This window comes from Sceloporus occidentalis, unplaced genomic scaffold (assembly GCF_023333645.1).
Source record: "Sceloporus occidentalis isolate IW3139 unplaced genomic scaffold, rSceOcc1.0.p SCAF_9, whole genome shotgun sequence".
Taxonomy (NCBI): Eukaryota; Metazoa; Chordata; class Lepidosauria; order Squamata; family Phrynosomatidae; genus Sceloporus; species Sceloporus occidentalis.
Genome location: NW_028316989.1, coordinates 42,366,505 through 42,383,057, shown reverse-complemented (window position 1 = coordinate 42,383,057; position 16,553 = coordinate 42,366,505). Strand labels below are relative to the sequence as shown.

The 16,553-nt window shown below is 40.0% G+C and overlaps 1 protein-coding gene across 1 annotated transcript in view; it reads right to left on the bottom strand.

The window, feature by feature from the left end:
* POLG (DNA polymerase gamma, catalytic subunit) overlaps nt 1-16,553 on the bottom strand; it is a 22,124-nt gene that overhangs the window by 3,672 nt on the left and 1,899 nt on the right. Inside the window, exons 2-20 of the mRNA XM_089539116.1 lie at nt 16,513-16,553; nt 15,957-16,143; nt 14,867-15,034; nt 14,485-14,631; nt 13,160-13,239; nt 11,696-11,878; nt 10,437-10,588; nt 9,324-9,447; nt 7,564-7,788; nt 7,124-7,244; nt 6,698-6,763; nt 6,105-6,209; nt 5,392-5,552; nt 4,543-4,596; nt 4,315-4,432; nt 3,229-3,364; nt 1,971-2,217; nt 1,644-1,766; nt 631-799 (exon numbers count right to left, since the gene is read on the bottom strand). The exon at nt 16,513-16,553 is cut by the window's right edge and continues 612 nt beyond it. Of these exons, the coding sequence (XP_089395242.1) occupies nt 631-799; nt 1,644-1,766; nt 1,971-2,217; nt 3,229-3,364; nt 4,315-4,432; nt 4,543-4,596; nt 5,392-5,552; nt 6,105-6,209; nt 6,698-6,763; nt 7,124-7,244; nt 7,564-7,788; nt 9,324-9,447; nt 10,437-10,588; nt 11,696-11,878; nt 13,160-13,239; nt 14,485-14,631; nt 14,867-15,034; nt 15,957-16,143; nt 16,513-16,553 (2,607 nt within the window). The remainder of the gene's footprint in view (nt 1-630; nt 800-1,643; nt 1,767-1,970; nt 2,218-3,228; nt 3,365-4,314; nt 4,433-4,542; nt 4,597-5,391; nt 5,553-6,104; nt 6,210-6,697; nt 6,764-7,123; nt 7,245-7,563; nt 7,789-9,323; nt 9,448-10,436; nt 10,589-11,695; nt 11,879-13,159; nt 13,240-14,484; nt 14,632-14,866; nt 15,035-15,956; nt 16,144-16,512) is intronic.

The following is a 16,553-nucleotide window of genomic DNA, read 5'->3' as shown; positions in this document are numbered from 1 at the left end:
GGAAAACAGTAAGCTCAACATGTATTTTTTGCTTTCTATATCACCTATTGATCACCATGCAGAAAACCTACCAGAAACTACATGACACATGTTTTACTATTTCTTTTGTTTATGCTTTGATTTGCTCTTTATGGAATAAATGACCATCTATAGTAAAATATCCCTTGTTGTCCAGAGAAAAGTGTTATTCATCACAGGGATAAATATCCTGTGACAATAGAATTCCTTTCCCTCCTGACTGAGCCTGTAACATACACCTTGCCCAAAGACTCAGGCATTCCTCTTCATCATGAAAGAGCACATCTTTTCCTGCTCTAGTGGTAGCACACACAATAATACAACATAAAACAATGAACCACCAAGTACTTTGTGAAGTAAAGCACATCATGGAATAATGTGACACCAGGTGCTGTAGTTTCATCCATTCATATAGATGGTTGGAGAATGAATGATTTAAATATTTGGTACCTACTGCTGCTAACTGGCAAGAAAACTCAGCACATATCCACTGTCTCCCCATATTACATCTCTAGTAAGGGCATTTACAATGCAAGGTGAACAATTACTACCACCTCACAACAAAATACAAGCAAAATTTGAATTCAGTATCAAGGGAGCACTCTCTCTCACCTCACCCTTCACAGCAGCTGGCTCCAATGCTCTGCTGATGCGGCATCCCAGAACAGGGGTGCAAGGTGATTCTGACATGGCAATGCTTTCCAGTTTGTTGAACATTTCAGATTCTGTCCCATTGGTCCACACTCGCTGACGTACTACATCCCACTTCTTCTTTCGAGACCTGCAATATGAAGACCTTACAAGCAGAACTAGAGGTTCACCAGTATATCTGCAAACCCACATGATGTGGCTGGTGGCACAGAAGACACTCAGAAGAGGTACAGCTTTCAACAACCCTACTTTTCCATAGGCCAGGGTCTAGAGAGTACTCAGGCCTTCTAACCAAGTATAGCTAGGAAGCATGACAGAAAAATCTGTGCTAGATCTCTGGGAGACTTCATTCATGGTGACATATATGAAAAACCACAATAAAACAAATAGACAAGTTGACTCCAACTTATAGTGAACCTATCATGCTTATCCAGGCAAGAATAATTCAGAAGAGGTTTGCCATGAAAGTCTTTCTAGGAAGGGCATTCCACAGTTATTGGGGGAGTAGGCCATTATATAATAGGGGACTAAAGTTATGGCATCTTGGAACTTTGCAAAGCACAACAAATTTGCCTGCAAAGGAGGGATGGGGTAGAATAGGTGTACTACAAATTCCATAGGAAAAAATGAAATACATAACATGGTGATAAGCAGTATAGGTTCTAGACTGCTATGCATATCAGTTTTCAACTTTAACACAATTCTAACAGTTTCCATCCCTTTATGTTTTCAGAGGTAGATGTGTTGACAATACCTACAGAACGTCTCAAAAGCTATAAGGATGGTTGAGCAAGATTTGCAGCAATCATGATGTAAAGCTTCAGTGACCTAGAAAAATATCCACATTCTATACAGATGCTTTGTGGTGTAGTGTTTACAAGACTGTGGCATAGAATATAATGAAGCTTATTTTACTTTAGTATTACTAAAGTATTCAAAGGTTAATCTAAAAAAACCTGGGTATCTCTCCTTACCTTTTCCCTGCTTCTCTATGTATCTTCCGCACATCTTGCAGGGACACAGAACTGTCCTCTGCTCTTTCCACAGGGATGCCCAAGGATTTCACCAGCCATTCCCCTTCTTCTGACAGGTGGCACCTACAAGGAAATAATGGAATAGGAAATGAAAAGGACTTGGTAGGAAGCAAAAACCCAAAGCAAGGGCATTTCCATAGCACAAACAGGAGCCAAGAAACACAATATAGGAATGTTCCCACAGCTTGCTTGGATGAATTATCAGTCTGACCAAGCCACTAGCCTTAACTGAGCCCATTTTCATTCAAATCCCCAGGCTAGCCTTACCTCCGGATCCCCTTTGTGACAGCATACATTTGGCGAGCCTTTTCATTGGCCTGCTCTTCTGTCAAGCGATGGTTGAACTGCATGAGAAGGCGCTCTGCAAAGGGCTGCCCTGCCCCATAGATGCGGCCATAGTTGAACACTTTGGCATGTTCTCTGCTGATTCCCACTGTGAAGGCTGTCTTGCTGTGCAGGTCTGTGCCATTGCTCTTCTTTCCCTGAAGAGTCATCCAGCCAAAGGCTGTGCAGCCTATGGTGAAGATTGGGAAAAAAACAGGGGGAAAGGAGGTCTGAGTGTATCTCTACAATGCCAATGTGCAGTGTAAGAAAAAAAAATAACATGGGCTGCAGGATTCAGCTGATACACAGTGCTTTCATTTTTTAAACAACAACAACAACAACAAAAAGACTCCAGCCTTTATTTTAGCAGTAATATGTCCAAATAGCAATAATGACCACAGAAAATTTAAATAAATTCTACTTAGACAATGATGAAATCGAAATAGTTAAAGATTTCCCGTACACTGGATCAAACATTGATCAGAATGGAGACTGCAGCCAAGAAATAAGAAGACTAGGAATGGGAAGGGCAGTCATGAAATAAATAAACAAGATTCTAAAGTGTAAAGATACACAACTGAGCACTGAACTTAGACTCGTCCAATCCATTGTATTTCCTATCATTATGTATGGATGCGATTGCTGGACAGTGAAGAAAAAGGACCGGAAGAAAATAAGCTCATTTGAGATGCGGTGCTGGAGAAGAGTGCTGAGGATGCCATGGACAGCCAAAAAGACAAACAAATGGGTCCTTGAACAGATCAAGCCTGACTCTCCCTGAAAGCCAAGATGATGAAACTGAGGTTGTCATACATTGGCCACATTGTGAAAAGGCATGCCTTATTAGAAAAGATAATAATGCTATGAAAGATAGAAGGCAGTAGAAACAGAGGAAGATGCCAGATGGACAAACTCAGTTAGGGAGGCCTGAATCTACAAGACCTAAGCTAAGCAGTGAAAGACAGGGGACCTTGGAGATGACTTGTCCACAGGGTCATCATGAGCCAAACACCTGAAATGCTAACATTTCAAATATTGTTAATATTTCAAATATTGCTGTTGAAGTTTCACAAGCAAGATGGCTAGCTTTCCAAAATTTCCAGCTGCCAGAGCTTCCATATTCACAAGGAGTATAGATTTGACTGCTACATTCTAGACATAAAACCAACAGGGAAAGGCCACTGAAAGTGGATGCACTCACCATGCATGCCAGCAAAATGAGCTTCCCCCAAAACAGCTGCTATCCAAAGTTCCTGGGAATCCACATCAGCTCCAACCAGGTGATAGCCAGGAGGGGCCTGGACCATGGCTTTCAGCTCACTGCCCACACGATCAGCCTATTGGACACAAGAGAAATAGGTTTTTACTCTCAACATGTCAGCCCAATGCCTAACTAAGAAAGTCTTTCCTATGCTACTCGTCTTACTAGATAGCAGACCTTCTCTACACAACAAATGTAGTCCCCCCCCCCCCCCACTATTTCATCCTTACATGCAAGGGTAATTCATATACAGAGTTTTGTCCCCACCTCTGGAAAAAAATAGTACTTGCAGTAGTCTGCGGGTATTCAAACATCCCAGAGTATTCAAGGGGAATTATTTTGTCAACAAATATATGTGTGGTTTATGTGCAAGAAATTGTCCTCAGTAGAATAATTCTCCCAAGACTGTGCAAAAGTTTTACTGCTGTTTTATTCTTCCCAACTGTTGGGAAACATTTTTTTACAAGAATAAATAAGAATACTCTTTCTATTCCCACTTTATACCCAGTCGATAGCAAGATGGAATTCTAGGTTATAATTTTTTCTTTAACTAGTATGATTACAAATTGACTCTTTTGCACCATTATATCCATTCTGTTTTAAACTCCGAGATGATTTTAAAACTCATACATTTATTTCAGTTTCAATTCTGTGGCCAGTCCTCATGTGTAGCAAAATGAAGCAACCTTTTTCAGTTAGCAACATGATGCTGAGGCATAGACTGAACTAATATCTGACTGTGCACTTTTTAAAAGTGCTGCCCTACTTTATGTGTGGGAGTCAATCTGAGTTCTGCATCAGATACTAATACATCTTGGGCTAATACTTCATTTTAGCAAGCAACAAAGAGAGCAGAATGCTTTGCCTACTTATCCCCTGTTGCCACCACCTTGTTAAATTCAGCCAACAATGAATGATTCAGTTTTGAATAAACCGACAATAATATAGACAGGAAAACTGGATACTTTTGTGACCTGTATCTCAATTTTGATTTTCCTCTCAACAATAACAAAAAGAAATACATACTCTAGCATTGCTGGCAGTTAACCAAGTGGGTTCCACAGCTCGGCGCGTTATGGTCCCAGCAGTTATTACTTGTGGCAGGATGGCTCCATAGCAATTCTCTTCATCATAGTCTGCATGCCTAGAAATGTTTCAATGTGTGAAGCCATTTCAAAATACATCAGAAACAGATTAGGGACTACATAGAGAAAGAGCAAAATAACGGTCTTGAGAACATCTCCATGCAAGTACCTGGTCACTGATCGAGGGAGCTCCCCTTTCTTCAGCCACACCACCATCTGGGATCTGATAATGAAATATGTGAAATGCAGGATCAAGAAGAACTTACTTTGAAAATCATACACAACAGAAGATGAACTAATTTTTGTATCATCCATGTCTTGCATATTCAGCTTGGATTTTCTACATTCACATGTGAATCTCAACATTAATCAAACTGCCCATTCCAGTCATTTCTAGTCTAACCATGCCTCTGTTCTTTTTATTCAATATTCTTCCAAATAACAATATGGAGTTTGGCATAAACTGGGCAAATCAACAGATTTGTGCCAAAAGAAGCCCATCTGTTAAGGTTTGTTTTTTATACAGAATTTGAATTCAACAAGACAAAAAATGGAGCAAAAAGTTTAATTCAGAACAGCCAACTGAAGTGTCAGATAATAATAAAACTGATACATAACAAAAAACTAAGTTTGCCTAAGCAACGAATTACAGCATGAATTGTGCAAATACAAAATAAACATATGAAACAAAGGCCATACAATCCTGAACAACTGAAGGTCAACTGGGAATGAATCTCAACAGTGATAGAAGGTTGATTAACAAACACAATAAATAAATCAATACTAAACAAGAGTCAGATCTGTAAAACATCTTCTCCAGTAGCCAATACAAAGATGATTTGTTACACAAAATCTTTTTCTTTTTACCAAGTTAGAATCCAATCATCCAAATTTGAATTGTTTGTGTGCAGAGGAAGAGTGAGGAAAGAAGCTGAAAGGGTACAGGAGTGTAACAACCAGGAGGAGACATCTTACAGCTATAGAGACTTGTAACTGAATTCAAGGGTAGCCCACTCACTTAATTCGCTTATGGGCGTTTCTCCAGAAGGAGATTTTCTTGTTGATTTCAAGAGCTTGTGTCCCATCTGTGGCTCCAATGCCAGCTTTCAGGGTACCATCCTCCATCTTGGGCAAGAAATCCTTGGCAAATGGACTTCCAACACTGTTGTCATTCCCATCCTTTTAATAGCAGGAAATGAAGTTTGCTTTATTTCAATACATCACTTTTAAAACAGTCTTAGCCAGTGTGACTATTTCATATGAAGTTGTGTTATACTGTGGAGGAATCACCAAAAAATGGGTTACTCCAGCTAATGACCTGTAGTAGTCTGACATGTAGAGTAAGGATGGAGAAAGTACAGGCCATAGGCTATACATGGCCTCTAGGCTTTTCCAGGAGTCCCCAGATTAAACAAACTGTGAACACTTTTTCAGATACAAATGGCCAAAAATGATTCCCCACTTGATCATGGAAACTAACTGGTGACTTTGGGTGAGTCACTCACTCTTAGCCCAGAAAATCCTATGACAGGGTTGCCTTAGAGTTGCTATAATTTGGAAACAACTAATTTGGCACATGAAAACAACAAGTTCTAGCCAAAGTCAGTCTTAATGGCGTAGAAATGTAGTCTGGCATCGATATAGCAAGCTGTACTGCTTCTGTAAAATTTAGTTAACTGCTGAACTCCAGAAAAAATCAACACCCTTATTATATATAAGAAACAAACATACCTTATGAGGCAGCCTGAAAAACCAGCACCCAGGGATATTGACTTCATTATAAGGTCCATTGCCGTGGTGATATTCAGGATGACTCTGTGCAGATTCCATTGCATCCTGTTGAAAAAGTCACTTGTAGGGTTAGCTATAGGGTAAGACCAAAGTGTAGAAAAGAAGACAGCCTGAGGTGCAAGAGGCACTTAGTGTCTCACTTATATAGCCAGTGAACTATAAAAGTTGATGAAAGTGTTGAGAAACATATCCAGAAAGGTCTCTGAAGGGAGAACATTCTTGCCATCCACTCCAGCCAAATCATATTGTTTTCAAAGTATATTTGTCTCAAATTTCTGCAATTTCTACCTGGAACTGTCCATTCCAGGCCTGCTAGAATGAACAAAATAATTGGGAAAAGCTGCTTTTATTGTCTCCTCCACATTCATAATACCTGACAGACCATCCTGGAGAGTTCAAAATCATAAGAGCTTAGTGCTCAAGCTTTCATCCAGCTTTCCAAGATCAAAATACCAAATGCCAGGCCCACAAATTTGAATGACACATGCCAAGTGCTGATTTGTCGACTCTCTCTTGATGAGAAAGACCATTACCTGCCTCAAATGACCATTTATGAGATTTACATCCATATCCATATCCAGATGGCTGAGCTCTTCAACCTGAGAAAACATGAAAGAGACATCTTGAACATGCTATGCCCCTTTTCCCTCTGAAAATCTATTCATATCATCATTCATTTTCCTGATACTCCATATGACCAAGAGGAGCTATCACTTAAAGTTCTACCACATTTGAGTGCAGGGTTCCCTGCATGTAGAAAGCTAGCACTGATTATCACCTGGCTTCGTCCATATCATGCTTGTTTTCTATAGTGAAAATATAATACCTCTTCTTAGTATGGAAAAATATATCAAATGTGCCTCTCCCTCACTTATTATCTGAAATGGTATGGTTTGGTTAGAGCTGCACCATACAGTTATACTAATATTTTATCTCAGTTTTGAGAGACACACATTTACCTTTTGCCAGACAGCACTGTTTTCTGTTAACATGAGCTCCTCTTCCAGGGGGGTGTCTAGTGAAAGAGGCTCCTCTTTTCCTTTTTCCTTGCAATGTTCTCGATACAAATGTTCAATAACCCTGTAGAAAGGGAGAAGGGAAGAGATTCAATGAACTGCAGCTACTACAACGTCCAACCTACTGAAATGAATCCAGGGAATGATCAAATTCTTTTAAGTCAACTGCAAAGCAATCCTAAACTTTACCAATATCATATTATCCAGTAGAGAGGTTAGTGCACTGAGCCCAATCACACCAATCCCTTTGATTCCTGCCACAGAGTTAAATGAACAAAGCTTATGCTTTACCATACATATATATTAAATAACATTATTACTAACTGTTGATACCGTTACCTTTGTTACTCTAACCTCTCCCCATAAGTCCTCCTCGTTCTTACCTGAAGGGGCAAGCAGGCAATTCATCATCTGGAGTATGCTCTGCCAGGTTGTCTTTTCTCCCTGGTACCAGGTAGCCCCAGCCATATTTCTCAGAGTAGTGCAGTGGAAAACCATCCCAGGTGAGCCTCATGAGCTTTGGGGTCACTCTCATCTGAAGGCTGATAAGGCTGGGCCCAGGCACCCAACTGGGATCATTCAACCGTAGGCACAATTTCCGGTACCACCTATGCTGGGGGGAAAATAACCCTTAAAACTTTTCAAGCTGGTGATTTAAGAAGAAAGAAAACACTGCCTATATTACTATTTACTATATTTACACTGCCTATATTTATTATAAGCTGGTGATTTAAGAAGAAATAAAACACTGATTATATATATGCATATATATATATATATATATATATATATATATTTACTTACACATTTTGATTATACATTTTTGTTCCAAAGCAATTAGAGTATCACTACAGAGCAGTATTGAAACCAAATAAAAATGTATCTTTCTACTTAGCTTAATAAAACCAATTTCCTCTCAGATGTCCAGATGGCCTATTCCTTATGCTTTTAAACTAAACATTATTTTTTGCATTAGCTTCTGGATTGGGTGACTTTGTTTGCTGGCTATTTTCACTTACATTATAGTCAGGGCACAACTAACCCAGCTGCTAAAAGAATTTGAGTGCCAAGTCAGTGCAGGGAATTAACTAGTTCTTTGAAGGACCCCCATTACAATGGAGAGTCAGCATAGTATAGTAATTTGAGTATTGAACTAGGACATTGGGAAAACAGGTTTCAAATTTCTGCTCAGCCATGGTGAAACTTTGGGCAAGTCACTCGCTCTCAGCCTCAGAGGAAACCAATGGCAAACCCCCTCTGAACAAATCTTGCCAAGAAAATCTGTGATCTGCACGCCCTGACCCTGAAGTGGCTGGAAGCTACTCTTTTTGGCCTGTCTGTATTGGATCTGTGTTGACATTGAAGACTTTAAATACAACTTAACAATAAAGCTGCACATATGTATATGATCTACACCATTCCTCATTGCAACTGGAGGCTCCTATGAGCAAATATTCCTTCGTATAAAAAAAAAATAATAAACCAGCAAACACAGAAAACTAGTTAATGGCGGGGGGGGGGAACTAAACTAGACCCTTTTAGCTCTGACAGGTTAATTTTCTGCGTACACATATTAATCTTTGTCTGAAGAATCATGCAGTACTGTAAACCTCCACCTGCGATATGAAGTGACACAGCCCAGATGTACTACAGATTTACCACCAGTGGAAGGTCTAGGTCTTTATGTCAGAAAAGAGGGAAAAGGGGGGGGGGGAACAGACCCCTAGGATACTGTCAAGGAGTTGATGGGAGATATAGGTGGACAAGAGACAAGAGATTGGCATGCTTAAGAAAGCTGCAGAAAATTTTCCACTGTGTCCCTGTTAATTTCCAAGCCAATATTTTCTTCCTTTTAACCTTTTAGGCTGCACATAGTAAAGCCCTGGAGTACTATAATCTGATCTACTGGCTCCAGTCAAGTATAAAACACAGAAAATTGTGTGTTTACTATCAACTGCAGTCTCCAACTGTCTCCAAGGGCAGCAGCCACAATTCTACACATCAAAGTAATTTAATTTCCAAACCATGGAAGATCATGAGAATTCAATGCCCTAAGGGCATAAAATGATTTAAATCAGATTAACCATGGCCCCCTGAAAATACTGCTATCAATGAGATATGTAATTTTCCTTTAGCAACTCACCCAGGATGACCAGGTAGGTGTTGGATTCTTTTTGGCTGCAAAGCCACAGTCTCCTTTAGACGATCCAACAGCAGCTGGCTCTCATGGATGGTCTGTTCTTCCTCTTCACTTGGGGGACCAGGATCTATTCTCATGATATAATAAACCAGAAAGAAACATTTCCAAATGATACCACTGTACAATAAATGGGAGATGATTTCATAAATATCTGGTAGCCTTTTATTCCTTGGGACTCTTTGACACTGGACTGCCAAAAATAAAACAAAAAACCCAAAATGGCAGGAGAACAACTTCTGGTTCTCAAAAATGGGTTATTTTTGATGTTACACAGTATAGGAAGGCCTTGCAAACTATTTAAAGGGTAAATTTTTGTACCTGGAAGTTTCCAGGGGCAGCATTTCACCCTCTTTATGGCCAGAAAAAAGGATGGTCTGGAGATTTTGGAGCTTAAAGAAAATATTTATATACTTAAATAAAATATTTTCCATTTAATTCTCAATTCAGCCTGCAAGATACACACCAAGGTACATATTTCAGGCTTGCAAACAGGATTTGAGGGGACAGCTGCTCGTACTCTGGTCTATCTGCCGTAATACACTGTTAGAGAACATATTTTGCATGTACAAGGCCCAGATTCAATTCCTGGGGGGGGGGGGGAGACCTCAGATTGCTGCTGCAGCATCAACAACTAGCTGGATTAAGACTCAGTTTAAGGTAGTGTCTTGTATAACTAGGATGTGTCCTCGTCTTTCTACAGTTGGCCCTCCGCATCCATGGGTTCTTTATGGTAGGATTCAACTATTCACAGTTTGCCAATATTAATACGCACAGACACACACACACTTCAAAAAGCAAACCTTGATTTTTTTCCATTTTATATAAGGGATAGCATTTTACTATGCCATTGTATTTAATGGGATTTGAACATTCACAGATTTGGTATTCACAGGGCATCCTGGAACCAAACCCAGCAGATGACAAGAGCCCACTGTATTTAAGGCTGAGAAAAAGAGGAAGAAAAAGACACAATTCCCACAAACAAAACTGGATAGTGAAGGCATGTGCTGCTTCTCCACACTAGCAAGAGAGTAGGTAGTCTTGCTTTTGATTTACCTTCCTGCCACTCCATCATCGAATTCTTTTCCACCACTTTAGGAAGCTCCTCATTACCATCTTGATCCTTTTTCCTCCCAACTTTTTTCTTCTTTTGCTTAAATTCTTGAAGGTCCCACTCCAGATCCCATAACCAGGGATCATCTTTGTACCTGTTTAATACATCAACCAAACCACACCTCAAATTACTGCCATCAGTGAGATCTTGGCTGACAGGTATCCACTTATTTAAAGTGGTGAAGTATGTTGGAAGGTTCATTACCATCAGTAGAAAGTGACAGTCAAATTATTTAAACAATTTTCAGCTTAATGAAAACAACACTGTCTTTCACGAAGCCCAAAGGGAACATCATGCTCACTGTTTTCATTCCTTTCGTGAAATATTCCTAAACACGGAGTTTGTTATATCGACAATGCAAGCCACATGTTAAGGGCAAAACTGTTTTAACAACTTTGACTAAGAGCCTTACTGCTTTGCAAACAAACCTGACAGTCAGAGAAAGTGAAGCATTTTTTCTATTTCTGTGTCCACATGATGTTGAAGTACTTTTCTAAAAATATGGAAGAGGGCCGTAAAAGCATCCCTTTTTGTCAAATAGATTTTTCCAGCCTGGCAAAAGGGACACTTTTACAACTCCCTCCCATGCTTTTACAACTGGAAGAGAACAAAAATGCTTTGCTCTCCTGCAGAGACAAAAAGAGAAACACACTTTTCTTTCACTGCTTAATGGGTTTGTTTGCAATACAATAAGGCTCTGAGGCTGCTGCAATACTACAATATTAATGCAGTCTGACACCACTTTAAGTATCATGGCTCCATCCTATGGAATCCTAGAATTTGTAGTTTGCTGTGACACGAGGGTTCTCTAACAGAGAAGGCTAAATGTCTCACAAACTAAACCCCAGAATATGGAACCCCAGAATTCCATTGCATTGAGCCAGTTAAAGCAGTGTCAAACTGTATTAATTCTGCAGTGCAGATGCAGCCTAAATAGCTGCAAAGATAAGTGCCATACAGAAGGAGATATTCTTTCCCAGCTGCTTTTTACCCCAATATCCCAGCCTCCATCCTCAGCCAGAATCCCAGTTCAAGAAAGGGCTAAGTGTTACATCGCCACTGGTCACTTCTCTGTTTCATTTCATGCTCCCAATATGCAATAACCTGCTCAAGGAAGACCCAGGATCTGAGACCTAGGTCTTCAATATACATAATTATTTCTTGGGCCATACTGCACTACACCAATGTCATAATAATTAACCTTTCTTCATGAAGCAACTGGCAGGCACTGTCAGCCAGTTTCATCAGCGATTTCTTCATCTCCTTTTGCAGCTCCTCATATGTGAGCTGAGCTTCATCCAGGTACCTCTCCCAGTTCTGATTGACAGGAAGATAGGAAACACCCATTTCCAGCATGCCTGCAAATGTCACAGGATGAGGACACCTAATCCAGAGATGAAAGAAAGGGTCAGTCACAAACTGCAATTCATTTGGGTATGTGCTACGGAATAATGCTATAACCTTAACATGGTTCTAACAGGCTGTCATGCCAAAAGCAACTGACAGAAAACAGGATGGTTCCACAGAGATCAAAACCCGAGACTGTACCAGCTTAGCACCCATAACAAGATTGCACCATGCAACCCTCTTTACTTTTTCCAATACCAACGTACGATTACCATTTATCCCCATGAAGAGGGGTTATGTGTTGGAATAGAGGACCTGTTCCAGTAGAAGTGTATCCTCCACTCTTGAGACAGCAATGCTAAGATGGCCTTCATAGACCATAATTCCTGAGTGGGGGGAACACATACATATTCTCGTCCCCACAGAGTTACAATATACAAGCTTTTCCTTCACACTCACTGTGTCTATCATAAGAAGCATTCTACTAATATGATATAAGGATGTTTCATGAAACTCCCAGAATTCTTTGCTTCGGCTTTCCACATGGATTGTGGATTTTGGTCAGCACTATCTGTATTTGTTTATGAAGAGCAGTGACTCAGAAATTTTACTGCCAAGAGGTGAAGATGCCTAGTGAAATAAGACTTCTTGTTTTTGTCTATAACGATATTTTACCTCTATGAAGAGCAAACTATGAAGAGCAGCTATTTTCTGCTTAAACAAATGAAGATGAAGAAATCAGATAGGTTCTGCCATGATTGCTGGCTATATATTATGTATATATACCCTGCTTTTAATAATGGATGATAGGGTATGATACACAAGTGATGATGCTGGGTGGAAATAATGTTCATCTTTCTTGAAGCTGGCTAATGAGTCAATGTGAGGAATGAAAGAATGCACTTTGAACTGTCAAGGTCAATTCAATGGGAAGCTTGGTACAGAGAAGAAAGGAGGGGTAGTTGTGGGAATGGGAATGTTTTGGTCTAAAGATAAAAGGTAGTGAGTGCACAAAAATGTTTGACGTCCTAATGGCTTTTAACTGTAACCAAAAGTGCCTCAGTCTTGACAATATTGCTATCCTATGCACAACTTTAGTCTCTTGAATAAAGCTGAAGCTTGCGTTTTCTTAACGGAAGTCTGCCAGTACGTGACACAGCCATACTAACTAGAAAGTGGACTTTTATAATGGAATTCAACAATGTCCTTTGTGGAAAAGAGTGTTCCAGTTTAGATTCCCCCTCCTTTGGAAGATAAGAGCAAAAGTTAAATCTGAATTTCATTCTCAACAGAGGAAAACGGCTTAACAATTTCTCACCTTTCTAAGAAAAGAGGAAGTTGTTCCTGGAATACTTCGTGAGTTGCCAAGACATCACAAGCACAATATTTCATCAGGTCCTTTGAAGAAAAAATAAATAAATAAAGGAAATGGGGGGAATTATGAAAGCTTGTATCAAGAGCCATCTTATACTGATTCCTACCATCAGTAAGTCTAGGCGAGTATTGTCTCTGACTGGCAGAAGCCCTGCAGGTCTAAGGCAAACATAGGTTTTATACCTAAGAGTCCGAACAGACAGGCCAAAATAAAGCTGCTTCTGGTCACTTTGGAGATATGCTGTTTAAATGATGCATGCGTCCTAAGAGGCTGAAAGCCATCCCAAAGCTACGATCCAGTCCTAAGGGCTGGAGCGCAGCTCTGGCGCACCTTCCGGACTCTTAGGACACATGCATCATTTAAACAGCATATCTCCAAAGTGACCTGAAGCAGCTTTATTTTGGCCTGTCTGTTCGGGCCCTAAGATTCTTTTTTAGACCCTACAATCAAACCTGGGCAATTCTACCTGCAAAGAACATACAGTGCAGTGTCACTGAGCTATTGTCCTGTGTAAAAGGTTTTCTACCTTTAGATCCTCAATATGCTAAATCTCTTAAATAATCTTTCATGCAACCAATATATACATAACATAATGTATAATCTTTACTAAAGTTGAATGTGTAACTTTTGAATGTATAGATATGTGGGCCCTCAATATTCTAAATGCCTTAAATAATTTATCATGTAACCAATATATGCAAAACACAATGTATAAGGTCTAGCCTCTGAATGTGTAATTACTGAATAAAATAATATTTTCTTTTATGAAACTTTCAGTCTCTTAAGCAAAGTTCCAATGTAACTTGCAAATGTCTGTATGAGCATTTTGTTTGTGTGTGTGTGTGTGTGTGTGAATAATCCAGCCATACATGTATATAATGTACAGGAGACAAGGTATAAAGAATGGTTATCTCCTAAGGACAGTAGGACGCAATAAAGTAAGGGGGCAGTAATGTAATAAATTTAGGAATACAGACACAAGAATGTGTACACGGGGTCTGAGAGACACTTTGAACCAAAGGTAAGACATACACTTTGCAACCACAGGCAAGATTGTTTAATGGCAACAGTTAAAGGACTGACAGGCTTATCCCAAGAAAGCTATCTGTCAAGAAAATTATTTAAGTAAATGGCATACTAGTTTTGAAGGGCATGTTGTAAACTGCCTAGCAGCTACATAATTCATCTTTTGTCAGAGGACAGGGCAAAGAAGAGAACAAATCTCAGCAATAACCTCAGCATAAACCACTACACCATTTCTTTCCTACCTGGAAGTTATTCCTGATGTCAGTCATGCTCCCCTTGACAAAGAGTTCCCGAGCTTCTTTTTCCAGTGGTTGACCCCCAACATATAAAGCATGCACATCCACTAGGTTGTTGATGCTGCTAATATTCACCCAGTCCCAAGAGCCAATCTGCAAACAAATAAGGCAGCAAAATGGTTGAGAAGGGGAGTGAGTCATGCAATCCCTTTCAAACCACCATCGCCTCTGGAAAAACCTCTCCACACACACACACAAATACCCTTTTGTCTCTCTGTAGCTCAGCACTGGACTGGATCAACTGGATAAAGCTGCAGAGAGTTGATAAATGTTGGACTGAACCAATGAAGGAAGTAGCAAACTAATCCTCATTTCCTCTCCAACTTACTGTGGGGCTATCAGTTTTGCCACGAGTTTTCTTGATATGCTGCTGGACCTGCTGCTGCCCTCTCCTCTTGCCTTGTCTTGCGGCCATCCAAAGGCTACGCTGGAATCCTGTCAGTCCTGAGATGGCCATGTGCATACTCATTGTGTCCAGGAAACGCATCCGAGATCCCTGAAATAAGGACACACAAACACACAAATTGATTTGAACTCATGTTCTTGTACGCCTTCAAATTGTTTCCTACTTACAGAGACCCTAAAGCAAACCTATTTTGGGGTTTTCTTGGCAAGCTTTGGTCAGAGGAGGTTTGTCATTGTGGTACTCTGAAAGCCAGTGGATTTCCATGGTTGAGCAGAGATTCTGATCCTGGTCTCCCACAATTCTAGACCAACACTGAAACCACTGCACCATGTTATCATTCAATGCAGCCTATCAACCAATACAAAGTATGAATACATATATAGTAAAGAATGGTATATGTTTAAAGCTGGACATAACAAAGGCAACCTAAAGGATCAAAAAGTACTACCTATGAACTGCTAAGCAGGAACAGGCCAAAGAAATATTTAATACCTCAATATTCCTTGCTTAAGAAAACTCTATAAAATTATTGGGGTCACCATGAGTGAAGGCACATGCTTCATTTCTATCATGTGTGCCAACAGGGGCTAAACATACACCTCAGGAAGGATAACAAGGAAAGTATATGAGAACATTTAAACTCCATTAAGAGTTCATAACTTGCCTAATCCAGATCAGATAAAATTCTTGTTGAATGGCATATTCTGAACTATACTATCTCCATTCATATTGTCCTAAAAACCTGGCTGCTGCTTGCCCATTTTACCTGTTTGTATACAGCCTAGTAATTCTGGTGGTGAATACTGATACCTGCTAACATGCTTTGGTTCTCTGACATTTATATATACTTTATTTTACGTTTTCTTGACAGCTGATCTAGTTCATGGCACTGATAATAACAAAGTATATTCATATATGGCAGTTATTTGTTCTGCAAGCCATTCAAGAAAACTGCACATAAGGAGGAAATAAATATAAGAAAGAGTCACACTGGCAGATAGAAGTGATTTACCTGGATCATGTATTGTTCTTTGATGTGTGCACGGTCAAAAGACACATTGTGCCCCACCACCAGCCTCTCCTGCCACTCTTGTTTGGTGGAGCTACTACTTGTTTCTAAGGGAATGAGGTCTGACAGAGTCAGCTGGCTGGACCAAGTGTACCGTTGCTCCAATAGCCGCTTGCTACACCATGAATACCTGAGGAGCAAACATACCCATTTTCATATTATTCACAACTGTGTGAAGCACCAAAGCATGAGTGGACACCTGCAACTACCTCCAATTCTTTGTGGATTTGAAATGTTTAGTAAGGTCGGAACAAAGGAAGCTTGCAACGTTGGGATGAACGACAAGTTAAACATGCTGCACATGCAAAGAATTCCCTAGGGATTCTTCTTATTTTTAAACCATCATGTCAGAGCAGTGAACTGGCACTTGTGAGATTATGTCCTAGGCCTAACCAGAAAATTCATTGCAATCCTACGCAACATCTGGAGAGCCTCATGTTCCCTACCCTTGGCTTGCAGGAAGAAGGACCAGCCCTATATGAAGCTTTCTCCATCTTACCAGGCACTTGGAGAAACAGCCACTGCAAGTGTGGGGCAATG